Source organism: Protopterus annectens, chromosome 3.part1 (assembly GCF_019279795.1).
Source record: "Protopterus annectens isolate FY-2018-M chromosome 3.part1, PAN1.0, whole genome shotgun sequence".
In the NCBI taxonomy this organism is placed as follows: Eukaryota; Metazoa; Chordata; order Ceratodontiformes; family Protopteridae; genus Protopterus; species Protopterus annectens.
In genome coordinates this window covers 1406172138-1406199340 of record NC_056732.1, presented here as the reverse complement: position 1 = coordinate 1406199340, position 27203 = coordinate 1406172138, and the positions used below count along the sequence as shown (strand labels likewise).

The 27203-nt window shown below is 45.0% G+C and overlaps 1 protein-coding gene across 15 annotated transcripts in view; it reads left to right on the top strand.

Annotated features, from left to right (window-relative positions):
• The window catches only part of SCRIB (scribble planar cell polarity protein), a 2800411-nt gene that overhangs the window by 2528252 nt on the left and 244956 nt on the right, over positions 1 to 27203 (top strand). For all 15 annotated transcript variants that reach the window (XM_044067477.1, XM_044067487.1, XM_044067486.1 and 12 more), the window contains one exon: positions 3999 to 4138. In XM_044067477.1, the coding sequence (XP_043923412.1) occupies positions 3999 to 4138 (140 nt within the window). The remainder of the gene's footprint in view (positions 1 to 3998; positions 4139 to 27203) is intronic.

Genomic DNA, 27203 nt, shown 5'->3' with positions numbered 1-27203 from the left:
CCCAATGGTTCTTGGAATTCATAAATTCCAGTGCCCTGGATCAATTAATCCATTGTCCCACCAGGGGTTCCAATATCCTAGACCTGGTCATTACCAACATGAGAGATACATGCTCCACACCAGTGGTCACCCCCTCATTGGTCAGGTCTGACCATAAGCAAATTACCCTTGACATCCACATCCCACCCCCCAGTAAGGAAACCTCCTTAAAAAACTTCTCCAAAGCCAACTTCATGCTACTGAAGTCAGAAGTGACAAACTTCACGACACCCATGCAGACGGGATCTGAAAGTTCGACTGCAGAATCCTACGCTAAGGCACTGTACGAGCACATCCACTCGTGCATGAATCGTGCCATCCCAAATAGAGCCAAGATGCTCTTCTCCAAAAAAAGGAAGCCAATCTGGTGGTCCCCTGCTATAAACAAACTGTACAACAGAAGGACGAAACTGTTGCAGAAAAGAGGAAAATCCCAGGATGCAAAAAACTCCCTCACCAGCCTCAGTAAGAAGCTGAGATCCCTCATAAAATCCTCAAAAGCTAGTTACGAAAATAAAATTGCCAAAGATTCCAAAGACAGCCACAAGGCATTCTATAGTTATGTCAAGAATCTAAATGGCAATGCTCAGATCTGCTCTGAGCTACAACAGAATGGCATTAAATATACTGATCCCAAGGATATTGGCAATATCCTGGCAGATCGATTTAGTGCCAACTTCACCCTCCTCTCATCCCCTAAAGGGGCCCATCTCAATACCAAAAGATTGCCAAATTCTGGTAATCACAGCCACACAGGTAGAAACCACATTCTTCAAAGCTAAGAATACAGCATCCATGGGACCAGATGACATCACAGGCTGTGTACTACATGAACTACAAAATGAACTAGCACCTCACCTAAGTGTCATGTTTAATCATAGCCTCACCTCAGGCTTCATGCCCACTGAGTGGTGCACAGCTACAGTTATCCCACTCCACAAGGGGGGATCCGCCTTGGATCGCGGGAACTACCGTCCCATCAGTCTGACAAGCCTGATCTGCAAAGCATGGAATGCATTGTCATGGAGCTTATAATCAAAGACATTGGCAACCTTCAAACACTGGACCCCACTTAATTGGGTTTATGATGGGCTGATCTTGTCTCCTGAATCTGATTGACTTCTTCGAATCAGTCTCCAGAGCTGTGGATGAGGGTAAGGCAGTCCACACAGCCTATCTGGACTTCGCCAAGGCCCTTGACACCATCCCCCACTCTGGAATCTTAGATAAACTTACTAAGCTGGGCATAAATCCCTACATCACTCAATGGGTTGCCAACTGGCTTACTGACAGAACCCAGACTGTAAAAATAGCCTACTCCAAATCCAGCTGCAGACAAGTGGAGTACCTCAGGGTTCAGGCCAACACTATGGGACTCTGGCTAACAAAGTTCGCAGATGACTGTAAACTGGGAGCCTTTATTGAATCCCCAAATGATGTGGATATTCTACAAAAGGGCCTTACAGAAACAGATGCCTGGTGCCAGAGCCATGGACTCAAATTTAATGCCAAGAAATGTATAGTTATCCCCTTTGGAAAAAAAACATGTACCCATGAATTACCACATAGGTGGCAGGACACTAAACATCGAAAGTGTGATGAGAGACTTAGGGACACAAGTGGACAGTGGTCTCACTTTCGATAACCACATCGCCTCAGCAGTCAGGAAATCCTTCTATGTGGCACACCTCATCACTAAGGGCTTTTTATCCAGAAAATGAGGTCATTGTCCCACTGTACTCATCCCTCATTAGACCCATTATAGAGTATAATGCCCCGTTTGGTGTGTACCTCACAAGACATCTACAACAGCTGGAAAGGTCACAGAAATACCTCACTAAAAGAATCACAGGCCTAAAGCAGATGCCATATGCTGACAGTCTAAAAAAACTCCAGCTATACTCTGTGGCATATCGTCTACTCAGAGGCGATCTCTGCTTAACATACAAGGCTATGTCAAACTCTGAGCTGTTGGACATGCTCCACTTAAAGAAATCCCAATCCCTCAGAGCCAGACACTCCAGGGATCTAAGCCGTGTCATCACAATGAACAAAACATGCTGGAGGGATAGGTTCCTGACCCAGAGACTCCCCATACTCTGGAACAGAGTGCCCATACATGTCAAGCAGAGAGCGCCTCATTGACCGTCTTCAAAAGGAACCTTGATAATTGGATGGGAGATAGGAAATTCACCCCGGGGATCATGTCAGTTGCCCTGCTAGACAAGGGTCCAGAGAAGTAAATATTGTGGGAAGAAATATCCAGGGAATTGTTATGGCTAGGCTTGCATAGGCCCCAGGGCCGATGGCCTAGTACCAACCTATGAACTTCTCTTCGGTTTGATATTTAATCAGCTGTCCGTTTAAAATTATGTATTTTGTACACACGATTAATGCTAGATATTGGCAAATAATGTGATGCATTAATTTTCATTTTATTTCATTTTTAGGCATGTAGGTGGCATTGACTTTAGAGGTCCACTTTTATCCTCAACACACTTTCAGCAAAACAGAGAGAAATATGCAGCCCTGTTATAAATGACACTGTGTTTCCCTTACAGGATTTCACACTAGCTAGAGGTGTTGCCTTGGTTATTAGATAAACTTTATACTCCTGTATTCTTATGTGCAAGACAGAAGTGGTTTATGCTCTGGAATTGTATTGAACTTTAAGACATTTAGCTTTGTGGCCTTAGTTGATAAAAAAATTCAAATGAAAGTTTTACTTGCTGCACGTAGATTTTTAGCATCCTTGAATTTTAATCCAGGCTCAAGTGTTGATGCAGTACTTGATAAAATTAGTACTGCACACAACATGAATTGCACTTTAGATAAACCGTGTTTAGTAAAATGCAGTTCATAAAAACACATTTTGGAGTTTTTATACAACTCCTATCTGGAGCTCTGCATTTCTTGATTCCTTGCCCAACTACTAAATAAGACAGCAGTCTGCCTGTTAACATTTCTGTTCCTCTTTGTTAAAGGCCTTCCTTGTTATCTTCATGATCTGACGAAGGTCAGGAATGCATGTTTTAAGTTTTATTTTTTGTCTTGATATTATTAAATACTTCTCGTCCGAGATCTCAGTCTTGACTGAAGCTGTAAACATGATATTTTGCCAGTTATTTACATTGCTTTCATTAATATCTGTGAATATTTATTGATTAATCTGCAGTACTGCCCGTGGAGCTCAATGACATTGTTCTGTAGTAGCTGGTCCTAGGTTAAAAAAAAAAATAAAATCTGGATTATTGTGCCTTTTTTCAGTTCTGTAAAAACTGTCCACTAGTGGAAGTATGTAGCCTTTGGGACTATTTGAGAATGTTAGGTATTTTGTCATGTGTGACCTGTTAAATCTAAACTGCTGCAATAGGTACTGTATAGGAATCTTCATCTGTATAATGGCTACTCTACTCTCCAGTGCACTGTATTTCTTAGAAGGTTGTGGGCCATCTTGATACTATGCTTCTGTGTTTTAGGGCTATGTATGGCCAGGTTTTTGATTACAATTATCGGATATTGTGCTGGCATCACTTTATGTAACTAAGTAGCAGTGTAGTTGGCCAACTGCCGTTACAAATGTAGCCTCTGTTTGAATGAGCATAGTTACTAGTTTTGGGCATTCCATTTGTGTCTGAATATTTTGTAGCTTTTTGTCCTCATCTGTTTTTTCCAGTGTGTTTCACCACATCAGCATCAATGTTCAGTAAGCTGCAATTCACACTTTTTCCCAGAATTGATCTATTTAATAATATGTTTTAATTTGTATAAATTGTTGCATGTTGGCCTTGAAATGTTTTGCATTTGTTGTACAGCAATGTGATAAGGAGGTGTACTGAATGTATATTCAGAGCTGTAGCAGCTCTGAAAAGTATCCCAAAGAATCTTGCCATTTTTTATTACATTTAGAGAGAGCAGTTACAGCCTTTGCAATAATTTCTAACCCTTTATACCAATAGGATGAAGTCTCTTGAACAAGATGCACTTAAAGCGCAGATGGTGATAGCTAGGTCGAAAGAGGGGAAGAAGCGCAGCACTCTTGATCAGCTGGCAGAGTCACCATCACCAGCACCAACGCCTTCACCTACACCACTAGAAGGTAGGCTGAGTAAGACTGCCTTTAAATTTTTTGTCAGCTTTTTTTTTTTTTTTTACATTTTTTAACTAGCCACAAGATGATGAGTGTTCACTGTAACCATGTACATACATTTTAGGTAACATTAGGAAGGAATATCCATGTACAATTTTCTAAAGTTAGTTTATTCATGGCATGTGCATGTGAAAGTAGATAGGTTTAGCAAGACGGGTTAATACATTTCTTAAGGAATTATTGAAAACCTAAGTTGTTATTCAATCAAACTGCGCCTTAAAGGATCCTGCTGTTCCCCAGGCTGACCGCACTCTACTCCCTGCCTTCACTCTTCACTTCCTATTCCTAACCCTCTAATACTCCTCTCTCTGGACCTCACTGCTTTCTCTTCATTTTGCAGCTCTCTTTATTAATGCACAATATTCTTCAAGCTGTCACAACTAATCACACAACCATTAATTTTTCCTGCCTTTATCTCCACAATTCATGTCATGTTACCCTAACATCCAATACTGGACCACTTTTAATTCTTACAAGCAACATATATCTAACTTCTGCTATGGTCATCTGACCCCCTCAAAAGCTATTTTCTTCTACGATATTCTCCTAAAGCATTTTGATGATTGTATTAATTGAAATTGTGTTTACTTTGTAATACCTGCTGTATATACCTACACTGAAATACATGTTAACATTGTTTTCTATTGTAATATTATATTCTTGGCGCTCTTCTACCCAGGCCTCCACTGAAAATGGGCTACTAGTCCAGTCGGACACTCACGGTAAACAAATGTAAAATAAAATAAATGTATAATTTGTGCAGATGTTCTTCGTGTTTCTCTGTTGCAGTCATCACATTTGGGTTATCCCTGCCAGGGGTAGCCCGCAGTCAGCCTGAATACCATAGGCTTAGTATTTCTGCGTCGGTTGCTGTCGCTTTAGGACTGATGTCAGGTCGTCATCTGTATAAAGTAAGGCAGCCGACACCATTACTTGAGCCTTTCTTGCCAAGGAGCCCGAAGCAGAAGCAGTTTGCACGAGTGCCGGTCGGCCGCTACCTGAGTTTTTGTTTTCTGATTTGAAGTTGTCTTCTAAAGCTAAGTGCCCTGTTTTCTTGCTCTGACCGATGTCCGAAAAAGTTAACAATTGGCTCACCTGTGGAAAGCAAATACCACACCGAGACTTTCATTCTTACTGTCACTTGCTTAGCCCAGATCACGATGTCCCCCACTGTCAGTGTTGTGCTTTGTTCAATGCCAGAACTATATGTCATCTGGCCCTTATTGTAGCTAGATGTTTTCGCTCACAGTCCAAGAATTCCGATATGGCTTCAGTAAGCCATCCGACAGCAGATCTTCCAAGAAAATGTAAGGATAATGACAGAGACAGACCACACAGGTCCAAATCTACCGATGATGCTTCCGTTAAGCTAGTCATCAGTTCTCCGGTCCTCAGTGAGGTGCTTTCGCAGCCCCAGATGCCTGCTTCTGTGGATTCGCAGGCTGCTATCGAGACCCTTTCGGAGTCCGGTATGCCGCAAAAGGACCACTACGGGCAAATGATGAAGAAAACATATATTTTTTTTATCTTGCCATGATTTACCTACACCTCCCAAAGCTGCCTGCAGCAAAATAAGTACTCATTCCTAATTTTATTTTGTTTTTACTCTTGTCTGCCCTCATGGGGGCAGACATCGTGATTCCTTTGGAAAGCTAAATCTGTCCCATAATGCACAGGCTGTGAGAACAAATAGCCGTACCATTTGTTGTCAGACTAGACTTCCATTCACTTAGACTGGAACACCTAAAAACAAATGCCAAGTTTGAGAGTCTGCAGCTCATGTGTCATTGACTGGTATGCGCTGAGTTTTACAAATGTTGTTCCTACTTATGTACTACACATTCTCTGAAAGAAACTTGCAAAAGTGTCAACAAATTACTGAGATAAAAAAGACTTTTCACAAGGAGCAGTTTTGCAAGTTTCAGTTCCTGGCCAGGTTACTCCTCCCATCTCCCCTCCTTCAGTGGGCTACAGTCTCACATTTCCAGCTTTGCTAGATTCAACTATTTAGTCAGCTTTGCATGACAATAGACATCAAAAAATCACAGCCTGGTGTGCCACTAAATCTGTTCCCCTGTATGTCTCTTCACTTCTGAATAGCATTTCCCTGGAATAAAAAAAAAAAAAAAAAATTAGTCCAGAGTTTAGGCCAGTCTATCCATTTTTTAAAATGTGCACAGTAAAATATTCAACTTGTAATGCATTTTGGCTGCTGACATGGTTATCTTTACATAGTTATTCTCTTATAGTATAACCTGAACTTATGATATTTAATGATAAATTTTACAACAGTTCTCAGTTTCTTAACATTGACCTCCCAAGCCTCTGATGTGATCTGTACTTTCTTACTATTGCTTTATGTAGTTTGTCTTAGTTGTATACTTGTAGCGTGTTTCTCATCCTCTCAGCAACACTCCTGGAGAAAACTTCCAAAGCACATACTTGTATTGAAAGAGTAACAGCAGCTGTAGCAGTGATACCACACTCCAAAACAATGCACTCAAATGTAGTACTGACAAACACAGGGGAATGTATATGTCTGAATCAAGCAGTGATGAAATTGCTAGGGACTTCACTGAGCAAATTTTTACTCTTAATCTCTCCATTTCATAATGCATAACATTTGCACCACACTTACAAAGGCACACCTCCACCTTCCATAGACACAGCTACCCACACCAACACAACATACCAGTCAAATTTAAGGCTTTTCCCACCTCTCTGCAAAACACTGCTGTAATGGCTTTGGCAAACAAATGAAAATGATTGATGGGTGTTGGTTCAAGACTCCCATCCACATCTCTCAACAGCACAAATTTTTGCAGAAAGTTCAGATTTTTTGTTTGTTTTTCATAAAATTGCAGATGTTAAGTTGTCAATCTCGCCTTCATTCTTGCTTGATGGGTTCGGAGCCGATCCTCTGCTCCGACTCGGCACTTGCTAAGCTCAAGAGTCACTTTTACCAGCTCGAGGCAGCCCCATATCCCATGATGCAAGGCGGTAAGTACCCAGATCTTGTTTGCCGCTTCGCTGATGAGGTAATCCTTTTACCAGCTCTTGGTAAGTGTTTATTATTATGCATTTAGTCACCCCATTCCTAAAATTTCTCTCTTTCAATAGTTTTCTATTATTGTTAAGATACTTGTAAGGGTTTTCTGACTAAGTTTACTTTTCCCTAGTTCACTTTTTTAGTCAGGCCTTCATTCCCTCCCATCCCCCCCTCTGTTAGGGTGTGTGTGTGTGAATTTAGTTATTATACCTTAACTTTAATTGTTCTGATTCGGGACTGTGTGTGTGTTTTGTGTTTGTGGATAGCACTATGTCCAAAGAACAGAGGGTCTCAGGCTTCAAGAAGTGTGACTCGTGCTGTCAGAAGATGTCTCTGACAGACGGTCACACTTCTTGTATATACTGCCTGGGACCTCTCCACCTGCAGGACTCCTGTGCAATTTGTCACTCTTTTAGCCAGAGAGTCCTGCAGGAAAGGAGAAATAAACTTATATTAAGAGGACTTCTTAAACCGGAGGGCTCCCCGGCAAAATCGGCTCCGGGTAAGCCCTCTAAGACTACCAAGGCCCAGGTTTCTGTTCCTAAGCCTTCGGCCTTGGCTCAGACTCCTTCGGAGTCGAGATCGGCTCCGGCTGGAGCCGATCTTAGCTTGGAAAAATCTTCGGCACCGATGGCTATCGGTGCCGATACTTTGACGGTCACTTTGGTGTCGGCTCCGACTGGCTCCGACATCCACGTGGCTTGGGCTTCGGTGTCGGCGCCGACCGGCTCCGACACCATAATTTCCTTGCCTGTATCTGCTCCGGCTGGAGTCGATACATCTATACCTACACTCGAAGCCGAAAAGTTATCGTCTCTGTCTGGATCCGTGGTTTCTTCGGCTCCGATGGTTCCTTCGAGGAAGAGGTCCAGGTCTTCCTCTTTGGAACCGATACTGTCGGCTCCGGCCTCACCTCTTCTTTCGGAGCGGAGCCATCGAAGCCGATCATCTAGGTCTTCCAGGTTGTCAGACCATGATTTAGAGAGGGTGGTAAGCAGATTGTTAAAATCACAGGCACTAGCTCAAATGCTTCATAGTCCGTCTCAACAGATGACTATTAGTCCACACCCTCTTCAAGTTCCTCCTTCGACTCTACTCCAGAGTTTGGAGCTGGAGTCTACGGGAATAGTTACTGCTATGGCTGAGGGGCAGATACCCCCCCCCTTCTGCGCCTTCAGCATCTACTCTTATCTCCTCCTCGAGACCTTCCTTGTAGGGATTCGGTGGCCCGGCTTCCCTGGTCTGCTCCGAGGGGGTGAGTGGCATCGGACCCTTGTCCGACCCCGCTCTTCCCCTTGGAGCTTCGGCCTAGGTGAGCTCTGCTCCAACATCTGTCTCGGAGCCTTCCCTTTCGGTGGGCGTGGGAGTCCCAGTTTCTTCGGAACGGGTTCTCTCGGATCTCCCTGGGAGGGGAGCCTTCGAGGTTATGAGGAGTGTGCTGGCCCCTGGGCTCAGTCAGCAGTCTATTCCTTTAGCTCCTCCCTCTACGGTGCCTGTTGATATCTCTTCCCACTCTCTTGCTCCCGGACCGAGAGATCCACCGCCTCAGGTTTCCCCACTGGGAGGAACCCCCTCTTCCGAGGATTCTCCTGATCCATCAGGAGATCCTCCGCGCAAGAGGACTTGTAAGAGGAAGCACCTGGACTCCCCAGAGTCTACTACTTCGGATACCGACTTAGATGAGTCGGAGGGGTCCCCAAGATCCCCCTCTGAGGATGTCTCTTTTTCAGACATCCTAGAACTCCTGAAACAGAGGGGAAACTGGCCCTCCATAAATCCCTCCGATGATGAGTCGGTATACCTAGAGGCGTTTGGTTCTTGACCCTCCACCTCCTGGGTGTCTCCGCCTTTTGACCCCCTCAGCAGGTAATCGCTCGGAAGGCTTGGGCTTCTCCTGATTCCTTAGAGCCAGTTCCCAGGAGGCCTTCTAAATTTATTACAGCCCCTTCCGAATAGCAATTCCTTACAAAAGGTGTCCCTGTTGATGCCATGGTGGTGGCGGCCGCCACTAAAAAGGAACTTGCAGATCCTTCCGTACCAGTCCATCCTCCTAACAAGGATTCCAGGACCATGGACAGGTATGGTAAGCGGATGTTCTCCTCAGCAACCTTTGCCATGCGTTCGTTGAATTATTTGTGTCACTTCACCAGACTCCAAAGGGACATCCTTAAAGAACTAGGTGAAGTAGTACAGGATCCTGCAGCTCCGGGGGCTCAAGACAAGATTGCTTCTCAGCTAGGAATCCTTAACTCCATAGTTAACTCCTCCATGCGGCTGATTTCATATGCAGCAGATGGAGCGAGTAGAGCCGCAGGTACAGGAGTGGCTCTTAGACGTCAATCCTGGATGCGGCTCTGTAATTTTGCAGATCCCTTCAAGGCGTCCTTCACAAACTCTCCCTTTGATGGGTCAACTTTGTTTGGTCCTCAAGTGAAGGATACATTGACCAGGTGTGAGCAAGACGGGAAGAGTCTTTCTGCCGTAGGGGTCCGTTTTTCCACCCTTTCTAGACCTTACCCCAAAGGACAGAAGGGTGGAAAGATGTGGTTGCGCAAATCCCAAGGAGTCACGCCGGACACACTTGGTCAGTTTACCCCTAGAGGCAGAGGGGGTAATAATAACAGACGCCGCCCTAGAGGCAGAGGGGGTCCACAAAACCAGGGAAGCAGAGAGTCTCTCTCTGACAAGCCCTTCCAGCATTCCTGAGGTGTTGCCCGACTGTCCATCCTTGGAGGCAGTCGGGGGAAGATTATCGCTGTACCCACAAGCCTGGCGTTCCCTCTCACAAGACAGATGGGTACAGTCGATCATATCTGAGGGTTACAAAATTCCTTTCGAGGAAAGTCCCTTCACTCACAAAAATTCCCTTCCAGATGTGCCACCCGGTCTAAGGGAAATCGCAAAATTAGAAGTATCAAAGCTTCTACACAAAAGGGCCATTCAGCCAGTTACAACAGACCATTCAGAGCCCGGAATCTACTCAAGGTTCTTTTTGGTCCCCAAAAAGACGGGAGATTGGCGACCAATATTGGACCTCAGCAGACTCAACAATTCTGTGAAAAAGACAAGATTTCAGATGGTCACACTTCAATCAATTTTGCCCTTCCTGGGCAAAGACAACTGGATGTGCTCAACAGACCTTCAGGATGCGTACTATCACATAAAAATTCACAGATGCTCCAGAAGGTTTCTCCGCTTCCGGCTGGGGTCCAGTCATTTTCAATTCAGAGCCCTGCCCTTTGGTCTCACTACAGCCCCCAGAGTGTTCTCCAAATGTATGGCAGTGGTCACGGCTCACCTGAGACGTCAAGGATTCCAGGTGTTTCCGTATCTCGACGACTGGCTCCTTTCAGCCACCACCAGGCATCAACTTCTCCAAGCCAGGGATTACACCCTAAATCTCTGTACTAAGTTAAGAATTTCGATCAACTACGAAAAATCCTCCTTGTTGCCCTGCCAGTCTATTACTTTCATAGGTGCAAATTTAGACACTGTTTGGATGTCAGCAACCCTCACAAACCAAAGAATCTCAGATATCCAAAGTCAGGTGCAAGCCAGACTGGTCCTGAAAGTGTTGGGCCTCATGGCAGCGGCCATTACTCTTCTTCCCTTGGCCCGCTTTTACATGCGTCTCCTTCAATGGATGTTGTTCACCCAGTGGTCTTACCAACAACTTCCCATGCGTCACCAAATCCTGGTGACACAAGCTTGCAAAAACCACCTGTCCTGGTGGATTTCTTCTCCCCAGGTTCATCAGGGCAGACCCTTTGTATCCCCGGCCCCGGTAGCCACAGTCACTACGGACGCCTCCCTGATCGGGTGGGGGGGTCATTATCAGGGCAGGATGGTTCATGGGACGTGGCAACCGTTCGAATACCACCTGCACATAAATGTCCTAGAGATGAGAGCAGTGCTTTTAACGTTGCAAGCCCTCAACGACTTCCTTCCCTTGGGAACAATTGCAGTTCACACGGACAACATGTCTGTAGTATGGTATATCAACAAGCAGGGCGGAACCAAGTCCTACCCCTTGTGTCGAGAAGCTCTCAGACTTTGGCAATGGGCGATCTCCTCTCTTCGGTTTCTGGTAGCAACACATATCCCTGGGAAAACCAACATTTTAGCGGACAGATTGAGCAGAGCTATTCTCATGCCTCACGAGTGGTCTCTCAAACAATCCATAGTGGAGGAGATTTTTCTAGAATGGGGCCGCCCATGTTGCGATCTTTTTGCTACTCCCCAAAACAGCAAATGCCCAGACTTCTTCTCTCTCTTCCCACTTCCAGGCCATCCCCCCAGAGACGCTCTTACCCAAGATTGGCCCCAGGGGCTTCTTTATGCCTTTCCTCCCTTTCCATTGATTCCACAAGTACTCCAGAAAGCCACCGTTTTGAGAGCCAAAATGATTCTCATTGCCCCCTATTGGCCTCGACAAATTTGGTTTCCATTCCTCCATCGTCACCTCTTGGTGCAGCCGTGGCATCTGGACCCAGTGCCAGACCTTCTGATCCACCAATCGGGTCAGCTGCATCGGTCCATTCCTTCTCTCAACCTCACAGCTTGGTTGCTCCACTTCCTTCCTTAGCCAGGCTTCCTATGATCTCTAACCCTGTTAGGGATATCATAGTGGCTTCCCTTAAATCCTGTACTAGAAGGATTTATACTAGCAAGTGGAAACGCTTCTCCCTTTGGGCAAAATCAAAGAATATAGATCCCTTTACTGCCCCTGTTCATGCAGTTTTGGATTTTTTAGCGGAAATCTTTCACTCGGGTTCTTCATCTTCCACGGTCAAAGTTCAGTTGGCTGCTATCTCGAACTTTCATGTCGGGTTTGCAGATCACAACATTATGTCCCACAGGCTTTGTAAAGCTTTTCTAAAAGGGGTTTTTCTCCTTAAACCTCCTGTCAGGAGTCCTCCTCCTCAATGGGACCTAAATCTAGTGCTGACATCCTTAATTCTTCCTCCCTTCGAGCCAGCTGTTTCATGTTCACTGAAGTTTCTTTCATGGAAGACACTCTTCCTTGTCGCTATTACCTCGACCAGGAGAGTGTCAGAACTTCATGCTCTCTCTGTTCGTCCCCCTTATTTGGTCTTCCACAAGGACAGGGTATCCTTGAGAACTAATCCATCCTTTTTGCCCAAGGTGGCTTCGAAAACAAATTTGAACCAATCTATTGATCTCCCTGTATTTTTCCCTAATTACTCAAAAAGATCAGAACAAAAATTACATTATCTTGATGTTCACCGCCAACTCAGATATTATTTGGACAGAACAAAACAATTCAGGAAATCTGATCAGCTCTTTCTTTCTTATGCTGTAAATAAGAAAGGCCTTCCTGTTGCCAAAGTGACCTTATCTAGATGGCTTTCTTCCACCATCTCCGAAATCTATCAGCTCAGGGGCAAACAGCTGTGCTCAAAACCAAAGGCGCATTCCACTAGAAGCTTAGCCACTTCCACAGCCTTTCAGGCTAGACTCCCTTTAGACACTATTTGTGCAGCAGCCACTTGGGCCACTCCTCATACCTTTGTTTCTCATTACAAATTGGATTTGGCCTCCAGGGATAGAGCCAGTTTTGGTTCTACGGTTCTCAAGAGTCTGTTCCATTGAGCCACCCAGGATAGAGATGCTAGGGACGCAGTCCCATCAAGCAAGAATGAAGGTGAGATTGACAACTTAACATTGAGAAGTTATGTACCTACCATAACGTTCCATGTTAGTTGTCTTCTCTCGCCTTCTTTCTTGCGACCCTCCCTCCTACCCCCTAGCCTGGACAGACCTTGATCTCCCTTGTTTGGAAGATTGCTTCTTTAGGCACCAGTTAGTTATCTGGTTCCCATTACAGCCCTTCCTTTAGGCGAATTACTTTCTTTCCTCAGTGGAAAGTTTTTTGTGCTAGGTGTTTTTCCCTATAGGTACCAAACGAGATCTGGGTACTTACCGCCTTGCATCATGGGATATGGGGCTGCCTCAAGCTGGTAAAAGTGACTCTCAAGCTTAGCAAGTGCCGAGTCGGAGCCGAGGATCGGCTCCGAACCCATCAAGCAAGAAAGAAGGCGAGAGAAGACAACTAACATGGAACGTTATGGTAGATACATAACTTCTCATCTTCTGTCAAATCACTGGCAAATCATTCAGCACTGAAGTCAGAAAATTGACAGGCATTTGATTTTCAGACTTCATATCCTTAAGAAAATTCACTCTAATGCAAAACCTGTTTATCGACTTTATAAGTGTGTAAGTGCACTATTTATAAATTGTCCCAATTTTTGGGCCTTTGTCCCCTATTATTTGTGGCCTTGTCCAGATTTCTTGTTCTATGATGTTGAGAGGTATGCTGCCATCCCTTCATACTGGAGCTAGTCCACTGCACTTGCACAAGTGTCCCCCTCAGCAGGGCAGCAAGCAGGTATCAGTGCAGATTTGCTTTATAGTTCTTTTACACCACACACACACACACACACACACACACACACACACACAAAATGATACATGGTTAATGTGGACAAATCTGTTTGTTCAAAGTCACTAAACTTTCTCCAAACCCAGTTTTATGACACCTGCTACCGATCCACTTGACAGTCTGCAGCTGTAAATCTTTTTGTCCATGTTATTTCTTCTTTTCCTTGGTTTTGTTTCTCTTACTTGTAATGTTACTTTTACTCATTTTTTCTCCTGCCTCCCATATCTACCCTAATTATTACTTCTAACAAATACCTTTTCTCATTCATTTCTTCTCTTCCCCTCCTCCTCTTTATCCGCCATTTGAACTTGTCCACTCTGACATTTGCTTTATGAGTAAATAATGAATTGTCACCCTTATAATGCCAGCACATTTCAGTGCTACATAATATTGTATTTAGTCTAATAATAGTTCCATAGGTAGGTACTAGGCTATCAGCCCAAGGGCCTAAGTAAGCCTTGCCAACAAGATTGCCTGGCTTATGCCACCCAAGAAAGTTGTTTTCCTGTGCCACTGTAGAGCAGAGCCACAGAAGTGATTCCCGGGTATATTTCCTATTTTTCATCCACTCAAAAGATTTTTCTTGAAGAGTGCTAATGAGGAACTTTGCTTGATATAGATGGGTAGTTTGTTCCAGAGTATGGGAAGTCTCTGGGACAGGAATCTGTCCCTCCAGCATGTCCAGTTTATTGTGGTGACAAGGTTTAAGTCCCTAGAGTGTGTAGCTCCTAGGGATTTGGATTTCTTTAGGTGTAGCATGTCCAACAGCTCTGGGTTTGATATAGCTTTATATGTTAGGCAGAAGTCATCTCGGAGCAGGTGATATGCTATGGAGTAAAGCTGGAGTTTTTTTAGATGGTCCGTGTAGGGCATCTGTTTGAGGCCAGTAATCCTATTTGTGAGGTACTTCTGTGGCCTTTCCAGCTGCTGCAGATGTCTTGTGAGTACATTCCAAAAGGGGCATTGTACTCTATAATGGGTGTAATGAGTGTTGAGTAGAGGGGAACAATGACCTCTTTTTTCCTGAATGAGAACCCTTTTGTGATGAGGTGTGCCACATAAAAGGACTTCCTGACTGTTGTGGCGATGTGATTATCAAAGGAGAGACTACTGTCCATCTGGGTCCCAAGGTCTCTCATCACACATTCGGTGTTAAGTAGACTGCTGCCTATGTGGTAGTTCATGGGTACAGAGTTTTTACCAAAGGGGATGGTGATGCACTTTTTGGCATTGATTTTGAGGCCATGGCTCTGACACAAGGCATATGTCTCAGTGAGGCCCTTCTGTAGGATGTCCACATCATGTGGGGAGTCGACTATGGCTACTAGTTTGTAGTTATCTGTGAACTTCATTAGCTAGAGGCCTTCTGTGTTAGCCTGTACTTCAGAGAAGTAGATACCAAACAGGAGAGGTCCCAGGACTGAACTCTGTGGTACTCCACTTGTCACTGGTTTGAAGTCAGATTTGGAGTCTGCAACTTTTACAGTGTGGGTTCTGTCAGTGAGCCAGTTGGCAACCCGTGTTGTGACATAGGGATTTATACCTAGTTTAGTGAGTTTAGCTATAATTCCAGAATGGGGGATGGTGTTGAAAGCCTTGGCGAGGTCAAGATAGGCTGTGTGAACCACCTTACCCTCATTTACGGCTTTGTTGACTGCCTCAAAGAAGTCAATTAAGTTCAGAAGGCATGATCTGCCTCTCACAAACCCAAACTGGGTGTGGTCCAAAGTTTGGAGGTTACCAATGTCTTTGTTTATAAGTTCCATGGCTTTGCAGACCAGGCTAATTGGGCGATAGTTCCCGGGATCAGTGGTGGCTCCCCCTTTGTGGAGTGGGATAACTGTTGCTGTGTGCCATTCATTGGACAAAAAGCCTGATGTGAGGCTATGATTGAACATGGTGCTTAGGTGAGGAGCCAGTTCGTTCTGAAGTTCATGTAAAACGCAGCCTGGGATGTTGTCCAGTCCCATGGATGCTGTGTTTTTGGCTTTAGAGAGTGCAGCTTTTACCTGTGTAGTTGTGACTACAGGGACTCTGCATTCTTCCTATATAGATATGGGCCCTTTAGGGGGTGAGAGGGGGGTTAAGTTAGCACTAAACCTATCTGCCAGGATGTTGGCAATATCAGTTGGTTCTGTAATTTTTGTGCCATTGTGCTGTAACTCAGAGCAGATCTGGGTGTTGCCATTTAGATTCTTGACATAGCTATAGAATGCTTTGTGGTTGTCCTTAGAATCAGTGGTGATTTTGTTTCCATAGCTAGCTTTGGAGGCTCTTATAAGGCATCTCAGCTTCTTACTGAGGATGACCAGGGAGCTCCACCACTCATGGAATTTTACTCTCTTTTGCAACAGTTTCTTCCTTCTGTTGTACAGTTTGTGGCAGGGGACCACCAGACTGGCTTCCTTTTTTTGGATGATAGCTTCTTGGTTCTGTTTGGGATAGCACAATCCATGCACTCATGTAAGTGCTTATAGAGTGCATTTGTGTAGGATTCAGCAGTCGTAACTGTATTGTCCATCTGCATGGGTGTCATGAAGTTCGCCACTTCTGTCTTAAGAAGCATAAAGTTGGCTTTGGAGAAATTTTTTTACTGTGGTTTCCTTAATGAGGGGGTGGGCGCGTGATGTGGATATCTAGGGTGATTAGCCTATGGTCGGATCTGACCAACGAGGAGATGACTTCAGGTGTGGAACACCGGTCACTCTTGTTGGTAATGACTAGGTCTAGGATATTGTTGCCCTTGGTGGGGTGGATAAGTTGATCCAGGGCATTGGAATTTATGAATTCCAGAAAGCGCTGAGTGAAGGAGTTGGTAGTTTTCCCAGTTAATGGTGGGGTAGTTGAAATCGCCCATTGTTAGGGTGTTTGGTTGAACCCTAATATTTTCCAGTATATCGAGAAAAGAAGAGTGGGAATTCTGGGGCATGGTGGGGGATCTGTATCAAGCTACAATTCGGATTGCAGTTTTGCCAAGAGTTAGTTGCACTTGGATAACCTCGGATGTATTATGCTGAGCAATTAGCCTGGAGGTGTGGATATCCTTAATGAGTATGGACACACCTCCGCCTTTGGTGTTCCGGTCCAGGTTACGTGGCCGAAAAGTGTGGTATGAGTTATAGCCTGGTATTGCAGGGGTGCTCTCTGGAGCCTTGAACCAGGTCTCTCACACTGCACAGATATCGATGTTCTCCATTTTAAGGAGTGCCTCGAGTGAGTGCATTTTGAGATTTAGACTTTTAGCATTGAGTAACATTACCCTCACTTTCTGCTTGCCTGTTCCTGTTACGGTGGTGAATTTGCATTTGATTCTTGTCTAAAAAAGGCACTATAGGGGGCAGCAAGAGCCTTAGCCAGTATCCGGAATCCCAGGGGCGACAGGTGCAGGCCATCTCTGGCAAAGCATCGTGGTCTGTCGACCATGTCATCCCAGGCAGACAGATATTTGATCCCCTTAGAATGACACCAGTAGCTTAGCCAATTGTTGAAGTCATTAATTTTGTCCTTGTACTGTGGTATCATTCTGGGCAATGGCAGAATGCTACTCAGGGCTAGGGTCATACCTGCCAGGGCTACAAGGTTGGAGAGCTCTTCCAGGTCTCTTTTCATGTAGTACAGGGAGGTACGTCTCAGTTCATTCACACCAACATTGACAATGACAGAGCCATATTTGTACTTGTTGTGGAGTGACCTGAATGCGTGGGTTATGTGGTGGATCCTGGCACCTGACAGGCAGCTGACAGTAACCTTCTCCTTGTTTAGCCTGGTGAGTGGGACATCAGTGTGCCTTGACTATATGTTTGCCCATAATATCTGAATAAGCGAGTGGGATTTTCATGACAGCATCATGGAAACATTTTCCTTCCTTCTGTGTTTTTTTTTTTCTTAAGTTTTAGATTTTTCTTGGTATATTGATTGATTTTCTTAGTATATTTTATTTTTTTATTTATTTTCCATTTGTTTACCAGGTTAGTCCAACTGGAAACAAGGTGACCATTTTCAGCGGAGGCTCGGGAAGAAAAGCTCCAGATACATAGTAAACAGTTATAAAAAATAAAAATAAATTATACAAACATAGCTATTTTGTACAAAGAGCATAGAAAATATAAAAGGAGTAAAATCAGAGTTTTACAATTGATGCAACATACAGTGGTTAGAATATTGAGAAACAGTTAAACCAGATAATATACAACCAATATACAATTGCTTGAACATAAATTCAGAAAGAAGTTTCCATAGACAAACAGGTACATAAACTAGAAATCATAACTATATTGATATGATTTATATTGCATTTATCTTGTTTTAATGATGTTATATGTGTATTATCAGCACAGAAATAAATAGAACGTGCTGGAGGGACAGATTCATAAACCAGAGGCTCCCTTCGCTCTGGAATAGAATTCCAATTCATGTTAGGCAGAGCACCTACCCCAGCCCTACCAGGTTATGCCTCATACCATGCTTTTCGGCCCCAAAACTTGGACCGAACCAGAAAAGGAGGGGGAGTATCAATATTCGTCAAAGATACCCACACCTCCAGGTTGGTGGCACAGCACGAAGCATCAGAGACTATCCATGTGCAACTAATAGTGGGTAAAACTGCCTTCCAGTTTATAGCCTGCTACAGACCACCCTCCCAAACCCAGGAACCCCACTCGGCCTTCCTGAGAACACTGGAAAATATGAAGGTATCTCCAAACACCATTATATTGGGCGATTTCAACTACCCAAACATAGACTGGGAGCATTACTCTAGCTCCAACACCCTAGCTCAAAGATTCCTAGAATTTATAAACCCAGATGCTATGGAACAACTTGTTTACCACTGCCACAAGAGGGGAAAACATACTGGACCTGATCATCACCAACATGGGGACTCTATGCTCCAGACCAGAAGTGTATCCCTCACTGGTAAGATCAGACTATAAACTAATCTCACTGGATATTCACATCCCGACTCCACCCCCTGCCCAGAAAACCACAGTGAAAAACTTCTCTAAAGCAAATTTCACACTCCTCAAAACCGAGGTGGAATCCTTCAAAGCCCCCGGGCCTGTGGAAAATACGTCCCAGACCGCAGAATCCTTTATAAATGCATTCTATGAACACCTTCAGGAATGCATGGATCATGCAATCCCAAATAAAACCAAGACCCAATCCTCCAAAGCAGACGTCCTGTCTGGTGGACCCCATCCACAAACAAACTATACAATAGAAGGAGGAAGCTACTACATGATAGAGAAAAATCCCAAAAAGGGAGGGCATCTCTGATCAGTGTTAGCAAAAAACTACGGGCACTAATAAAATCGTCTAAGGCCAGCTTCGAGAGAAAAATTGCACAGGACACTAAGGATAATCACAAGGCTTTCTTTAGTTATGTTAGGAAGCTGGGTGGGAATTCCCAGATATGCTCAGAATTAGTCCAAAATGACAAAAAATACACCGAACCCACAGACATTGCCAACATCCTAGCTGACCGGTTCAGCGCAAACTCCCCCCCCCCCCACCAAAAGGGCAAATATTTATCCCAGCAGAGTGCTGCCCCCCTGACATCTTAGATGTTCAGGTAAGAGCCGCCCTCTCCAAAGCAAAAAACACAGCTTCAATGGGACCAGACGGTGTCCCAGGCTGCGTCCTACATGAACTCGAAGAAGAGCTAAACCCAAACATAAAACTACTGTTCAATCTCAGCCTTACCACAGGATATGTACCCAAAGAGTGGCGTACAGCAACAGTGGTCCCTCTCCACAAAGGTGGTGCCTCAACGGATCCTGGAAACTATCGCCCCATAAGCCTGACTAGCTTGGTCTGCAAAGCTATGGAATGGATCATCATGGACCTCATAAAAAAAGATATTGGGGACCTACAGACACTGGATCCTACCCAGTTCGCCTTTGTTAAGGGCAGATCCTGCCTCTTAAACCTGGTTGATTTCTTTGAAACAGTCACCAAGGCCATTGACAAGGGGAAGGTGGTCCACACAGCCTACCTGGACTTCGCAAAAGCCTTCGATACGATACCCCACTCAGGCATTATAGATAAGCTCACCAGCTTAAATATAAACCCCTATGTCACTAGATGGGTTACAAACTGGCTCAAGGACAGAACCCACATGATTAGAATTGCTGGAGCCATGTCAGACTCCAAACCAGTTACAAGTGGCGTCCCACAAGGCTCAGTCCTGGGACCTCTCCTGTTCGGTATATATTTCTCGGAGGTACAGGCCAACACGGAAGGACTGTGGCTGACCAAGTTCGCAGATGACTGCAAACTGGGCACTATAATCGACTCTCCAGCCGACACAAGCATCATCCAATAGGGCCTCATAGAAACAGACAACTGGTGCCAGAGCCATGGCCTCAAGCTAAGCCAAAAGTGTATAGTCATCCCCTTTGGCAAAAACAAAGTGCCCACAAATTACCACATAGGTGATAATCCATTAAGTACAGAAGAAGTAATTAGGGACCTGGGGACCCAAGTTGATAGTAATCTCTTATTTGACAACCACGTGGCCAAAGTGGTTAGAAAAACATTTTATATAGCCCACCTAATCATGAAGGGATTCACATCTAGATCAGGGGAGGTCATCATGCCTCTTTACTCTTCCCTCATCAGGCCCATAATTGAGTACAATGCCCCTTTTGGGATGTACCTTACCAGACACCTGCAGCAACTGGAAAGACCCCAAAAGTACCTCACCAGGAGGATCAAAGGGCTGAAACAGATGCCATATGCTGCCCGGTTAAAGAAACTCCAGCTCTACTCAGTGGCATACCGCCTGCTCAGAGGCGATCTGTGCCTGACGTATAAAGCCATGTCCAACCCGGAATTAATGGACATGCTGCACCTCAGAAAATCCAAATCCCATCGAGCTACACGCTCGAGAGACTTGAACCTCAGCACTGAAATAAATAGGACATGCTGGAGGGACAGATTCATAACCCAGAGGCTCCCTTCACTCTGGAATAAAATCCCAGTCCAGATTAGGCAGAGTCCCTCATTGACTCTCTTCAAGAGGAATCTTGATGAGTGGATGGGGGATCATAAGTTTACCCCGGGTATCACTTCTGTGTCACTGTTAGACAGAGGCACAGTATACTAACCTCGAAAAAGGGCATAGCAAAATTAATTTAAAATGGGTGGCGAAAGCCAAACACACTCTGGCTAGGCTTATAAATGCCCTAGGGCAGATAGCCTAGTATGAACCTATGAACCTCACTGACTCTCTTCAAGAAGAATCTTGATGAGTGGATGGGGGATCGTAGGTTTGTCCCGGGGATTACTTCCGTGTCACTATTAGACAGAGGCACAATAAACTAAACTTTAAAAAAGGCACAGTATACTCAAATCAAGGGGTGGCGTAAGCCAAACACAATCGGGCTAGGCTTATAAATGCCCCAGGGCAGATAGCCTAGTATGAACCTATGAACCTATTATTGCATGTGTCATATGTGCACAATTATTTGTATTAATCTACGTATTTACAGTATATTGACAAAGTACTGGGTCACATCAGAGGCTTGGGAGGTCATTGTTAAGAAACTGAGAACTGTTGTAAAGTCTGGCATTGAATACCATAAGTTCAGGTTATGCTATAAGAGAATAACTATATAAAGATAACCATGTCAGCAGCCAGAGTGCATTATAAACTGAATGTTTTATTGTGCACATTAAGAAATGGATAGATTGGCCCAAACTCTGGACTGATGTGTGTGCTTTTTTTTTTTTTCCTTGGGGAAATGCTATTCAGAAGTGGAGACATATAAGGGAATAATTTAGTGGCACACCAGGCTGTGATTTTTTTTGAAGTCTATTGTCATGCAAAGCTGATGAAATAGTTGAATCTACCCAAGCTGGAAATGTGAGACTGTAGCCCACTGAAGGAGGGGAGATGGGAGGAGTAACTTGGCCTGGAAATGAAACTTGCAAAACTGCTTCTTGTGAAAAGTCTGTTTTATCTCAGTAATTTGTTGACACTTTTGCAAGTTTCTTTCACAGAATGTGTAGTGCATCAATAGGAACACCATTTGTAAACCTCAGTACATACCAGTCAATGACACATGAGCTGCAGACTCTCAAACTTGGCATTTTTTCAGGTGGTCCATTCTAAGTTAATGGAAGTCTAGTCTGGCAACAAATGGTAGGGCTATTTGTTTTCATAGTCTGTTCACTGAGACAGATTTAGCTTTCCAAAGGAATCACAATGTCTGCCCCCATGAGGGCAGACAAAAATAAAATTAGGAATGAGCACTTATTTTGCTGCAGGCAGCTTTAGGAGGTGCAGTAAATCATGGCAAGATAAAAAATATATGTTTTTTCATTGTTTGCCCGTAGTGGTCCTTTAATCGACTAAGGATCCTGCAATTGTCTTTACCGTGGATGGGTCTGGAGCCGCTGAGCAGGCACCGGCTTCCGAGGAAGTACTTCGCACTACAGATTCTCGACACAAACCAATGACTTCTTTCACGTCTACTGTTCTTTTGAAAACTACCAAGTTTCTACCAAGGCCCAGGGTACGAATCACACCCAAGAAACAGACGACCGCATCTCAGGCACCTGCTTCCTTGCCTCACTCTCAAATGCTTAAAATGGCGGAAGACCTTATAATGCTGATCAGGGGAAGCCAAGCTACCCCTTCCAAAAGAAAGATTTTTCCCCAGCAGTTTTATCTGTACAGGAGTCCGATGACTCTTATGCATCTAAATATGAAGACATGCAACCCCTCTCTGCTTGTGAGGATTCTGATGCGGAGGAATCCATTTCATCAGCCTCTCCACCAAAGGATCTTTCCTTTGGGGAAACCCTTAATACTTTAAGGGAGCATTTCCAATGGGAATGTCAGGACTACCCTCAGTCTAAAAAGAGACTCATGGAATTCTTAGATCTCCCACAGCACAGACCTTTGGCCATTCCTCCTGTCCTGGATGTTGTGGGTGATGTTTTCAAGGAATCTAGTTTGACTCCTGACACCCTCCCTCCTGCTCCCAGGAAAATTGACAGGTATTGCAGAGTCCCTGACTTGCACAAATTTCTTTTCAAAAACCCTACTGCTGACCCTGAGGTTATTTTCCAAGGGCCTAATGGAATTAAAGCAACTTCTGCTAAGAATCCCACCCCCTCAGATAGGGATTCACAAGCATTAGACAGATGGGGTAAAAAAGTATACACCTCTGCTACTCTTGCTGTCAGAGCATTACATTGTCAGTTCCATATGCTAAAATTTCAGCAGCATGCCATGGAACTCCTCAAACAAAAAGTATCATCTTTTCCTGCTTGTGCAGAAAATAGAGTTACAAGAGTTAATGCATTCTGCAAGTCAAGTAACTAAGCACACCTTACACTGTGGTTTTGACACCCTAGAAGCATCTTGCAGGGCAGCAGTCACCGGTTCTGTCCTTAGAGGGCATGCTTGGCTTAAGGAACAGTCCTTGCTAGACCATGTCAAATCTAAATTATTGGATGCACCCTTGCACAAAGTACTTATCTGGCACCAAGGCATAGCAGGTCTTAAAAAAATATGGAAGAAAAAGATAAATCTATGCAGACAGTTAAGGATTTCCTGCAGGTCCAGCCACCCAGGTTCAGTAGGCATTGCCCCTCCAAGCACTGATCCTTTCCTGCCCCCTCCAGGTCATTTCAGCCCACTCCCCGCGGATGCAGACTCCTCAGACAACAGCCACAGGGAATGCTGAGATCAAAGCAGTGGAGTACCTCCACTTCTAAATCAAGGAGTGCAATGCCACCCCTGCATGGTAAGAACTCACAATGATTCTCCACTTCCACCCCTCCCTCTGCCCACCTGCACTTTCCCCTGGGAGGAAAACTCTCGTTCCATGCAAGCACCTGGACCACCATTACCAATGACCGCTGGGGTCCTCAACATAGTGTCCCAGGGATACAAATTTCCTTTCCACACTCTACCAACCCCAAAAGGGTTCACAGATCTTCCACCAAACCAGTGGGCAGAGGCCAAAAAGCAAGTCCTTTCTCGGCTGCCTATGAGGGCAATAGAGCACATTCCTGCAGAACAGATAGGCCAAGGTTTCTACTCCAGGCTCTTCCTGGTACCCAGAAAAGAGGGCACCTGGTGCCCCATCCTCGATCTATCCATTTTAAACACCTTCCTGGTGATACCAAAATTCAAAATGCTCACCCTCCAGCAACTACCACCTATGCTCTCCAAGAATGCTTGGCCAGCCACCCTGGACCCAAGTAGCCTACCTCCACATCCCAGTCAGGGAATCATGCAGGAAATATCTACTTTTCAGGGCAGGATCTCTACACTTTCAGTTCTCTGCCCTTCCCTTTGGCTTATCTACTGCTCCCAGAGTTTTCACAAAATGTCTGGCTCCCGCCATTGCTTTTTGCAGGCAAAGAAATATTCAAATTTACCCGTATTTAGACGACTGCCTAATTCAGGCAGGCAGTCAGGAAAAGCTGCTCAAGCACCTGTTTGTGAAGGACCTACTGACCTCCGTAGGGTACACTATCAATGAAAAGAAATCCAAAGTAGTACCCACCCAAAAAAATATATTCCTGGGAGCAAGCCTAAACACAGCATCCCAGATGGCATTCCTTACACCAGAAAAGCAAACTTACCTGACAGCCTATTTCTCTCAACTAGCCACCAGACCCCAGTTATCTGCAAGGAAAATCCTGCAAGCTCTGGGTTTCATGGCATCTTACATTCTACTCATTCCATATGCCAGACTGCATATGAGGAAACTTCAGTTGTACCTAAAAAGCCTTTGGTGTCAACACTCTCAAGACCTGGAAACTCTTACACCAATGATACCTTGCTTAAGGAAAGATTTTCTTTGGTGGGCAGCAGCATGCTACCACAACAAGGGACTACCTTCTCACCACCCCATGCTGCTGAGACCCTCACCACAGACACATCAGACTAGGCCTGGGGTGCATACCTGGACAGCAGGTGCATACAGGGCCAATGGAGCCCACGTCAAATACATCTGCACATCAACAAAAAAGAGATGTTAGCTGTCAAGCACACATTGACAGCTTTCAGACCCCTTCTCTCTCCAGGGGCTCTACTGATCAAAACGGACAACACCACTGTGATGTGGTATATCAGCAAGCAAGGAGGGACTCAATTCTACCCTCTATGCAGGCTCGCCATGACCCTTTGTCACACAGCGTCAGCCATGCAACTACACCTGTTAGCACAATTCCTGCCAGGCTCTCTAAACTCTCTGGCAGACAACTTGAGCAGAGGTCTTCTGGACCCACACGAATGGCAGTTAGACCAAAGAACCTTCACCCTTATAACTCAGAAATGGGGCACCCCAAAAGTCGACATCTTTGCTTCCCACTCCAACCATCAGCTCAGCAAGTTCTGCACCAAGGAGCCTCACTGCAGGATCTGGAAAGTGGATGCTCTATCCTTCCATTGGGTCAACCTCTCGGTTTATGCATTTCCCCCACTACCTCTCATTACCAGGGTACTGCTAAAAAATAAGGGAGAAAAAAACGAGGCCAATCCTGATTGCCCCAGTCTGGCCACGCCAGCACTGGTACCCACTGCTGCGCAGCCTGTCCCCTCTGCCACCATGACATCTCCCTCGGATCCCAACACTCCTGATCCAGAGGGAAGGAGAATTCATGCATCCCCAAGTGCAGACCCTCAGTTTGGCAGCCTGGCTTATTCCCTGACCACTTTACAAGCTGCAAATCTCAGTAAACAGGTTCTAGATGTTATACGTGAGTCCAGAAGCCCTAGCACTAGAAAGTCTTATGCTGACAAATGGAAAAGGTTCTGCACCTGGATTCAGGCTAATTGAGCCGATACGGCACAGCCGTCCCTACCTCTCATCCTGGATTACCTGGCGGACCTACTACACAGTGCTCTATCCTTTTCCTGTATTAAAATTTATGCCTCTGCTATCCCTGCTCATTTCAACACTGAGCAACCTATTTTCTCACACCCTCTCATCAAAAAGTTCCTAAGAGGGGCTAGCAACTTGAGGCCATTCAGAAGAGCACCTACCCCAGCTTGGGACCTAAACTTTGTGTTGGAAAAGCTCACCTTGCCCCCCCTTTGAACCAGCAGCTTCAGCACAGTTAAAGTTTCTCTCATGGAAGACAGCCTTGCTGCTAGCCATCGCTTCAGCCAGAAGAATATCCGAGCTACATGCACTAATGGCTGTGGAGCCCTTCATCATTTTCCATGCTGACAGGGTCTCCCTCAGGACTAACCCATCCTTCATGCCAAAAGTGGTGTCCAGTGTGGCTCTCGACCAATTCATTTATTTGCCCACTTTTTTCCCTAACCCTAGGGGGAAAGGATACTGCACTCTCTAGATGTGCACAGGCAGCTCAGATTCGATCTAGACAGGACTAAATCATTCAGCAAGACTGATCAATTGTTAGTCAGCTTTGCTGCAGGAACATAGAGCAAAGCCATATCCAAACAAACCATTTCCAAATGGATAGCACACTGCATCCATTTCTGTTACAAGCAACATGGGGAAACCTCCCCCTAAGGGGGTCAGGACTCACTTTACCAGAGCAGCCTCCACCTCTGCAGCTTTCCTCAGAGGAGTCCCCACTAGGGACATCCTGGAGGCTGCAACATGGACATCTGTTCATAACTTCAAGCATTACCACCTACCTATCTTCTTCAAATCCAGGGCAGGCTTTGCCACTGCAGTCTTGCAGGGCATCCTAGCCAGCCCCCAGTCTTCTTGACTGCCTCCACCCTTTTCCTCAGCTTTGGGAATCAACCCAAATGTGATGACTGCAACAGTGAAACACGAAGAACATAGTACAATTGTGTACACTTACCATAAATGTAGATGTTCGAGTGTATTTACTGTTGCAGTCCTGGTTTCCCTCCCTCCATCCCCCTTTTTCTCTCTCTCTCTCTCCTTACAAGGGACCTTTTGGTATTTATTTTCTACTGATGGGGTTCTTCCACCATATCCTGGCTCCCACCCGGGGGCTCCTGACAGGGCAAGAAAAACTGATGTAATGGCTTTGACTGCCATACGTTATACTACTGGTGACCTGACGTCAGTCCTAAAGCGACAGCAACCCATGCAGAAATACTAAGCCTGTGGTATTTGGGCCGTTTGAGGGCTACCCTGGCAGGGATAACCCATATGTGATTACTGCAACAGTGAATACACTCGAACATCTACATTTATGGTAAGTGTACTCAACTGTACTCTTTTTCACTTCACTGGAATGTTACCTTTGCCTAAAAATCGAGTGCATCTGGCCAAGTCCTTTCTTCAACAATTCCTGTGGTAACAGGCCATAGAGATGGTTCCAGTGCAGCAATGAATGCCTTTTATTAATCAGTATGTGTGATCCCTGAGAAATAGAACCCGTAGAGGCCTCTCTTAGGGATGCCCAGCCTCCATAATTTTGTAGCACTAAAGGTGTTCAGGATGCTCATCCTGCAGCTCCTTTTTCCTTTTAGATTACCCTGGATGTAAACAATGCCACTTTACACATCTTTCTTTACAGAAGTCATA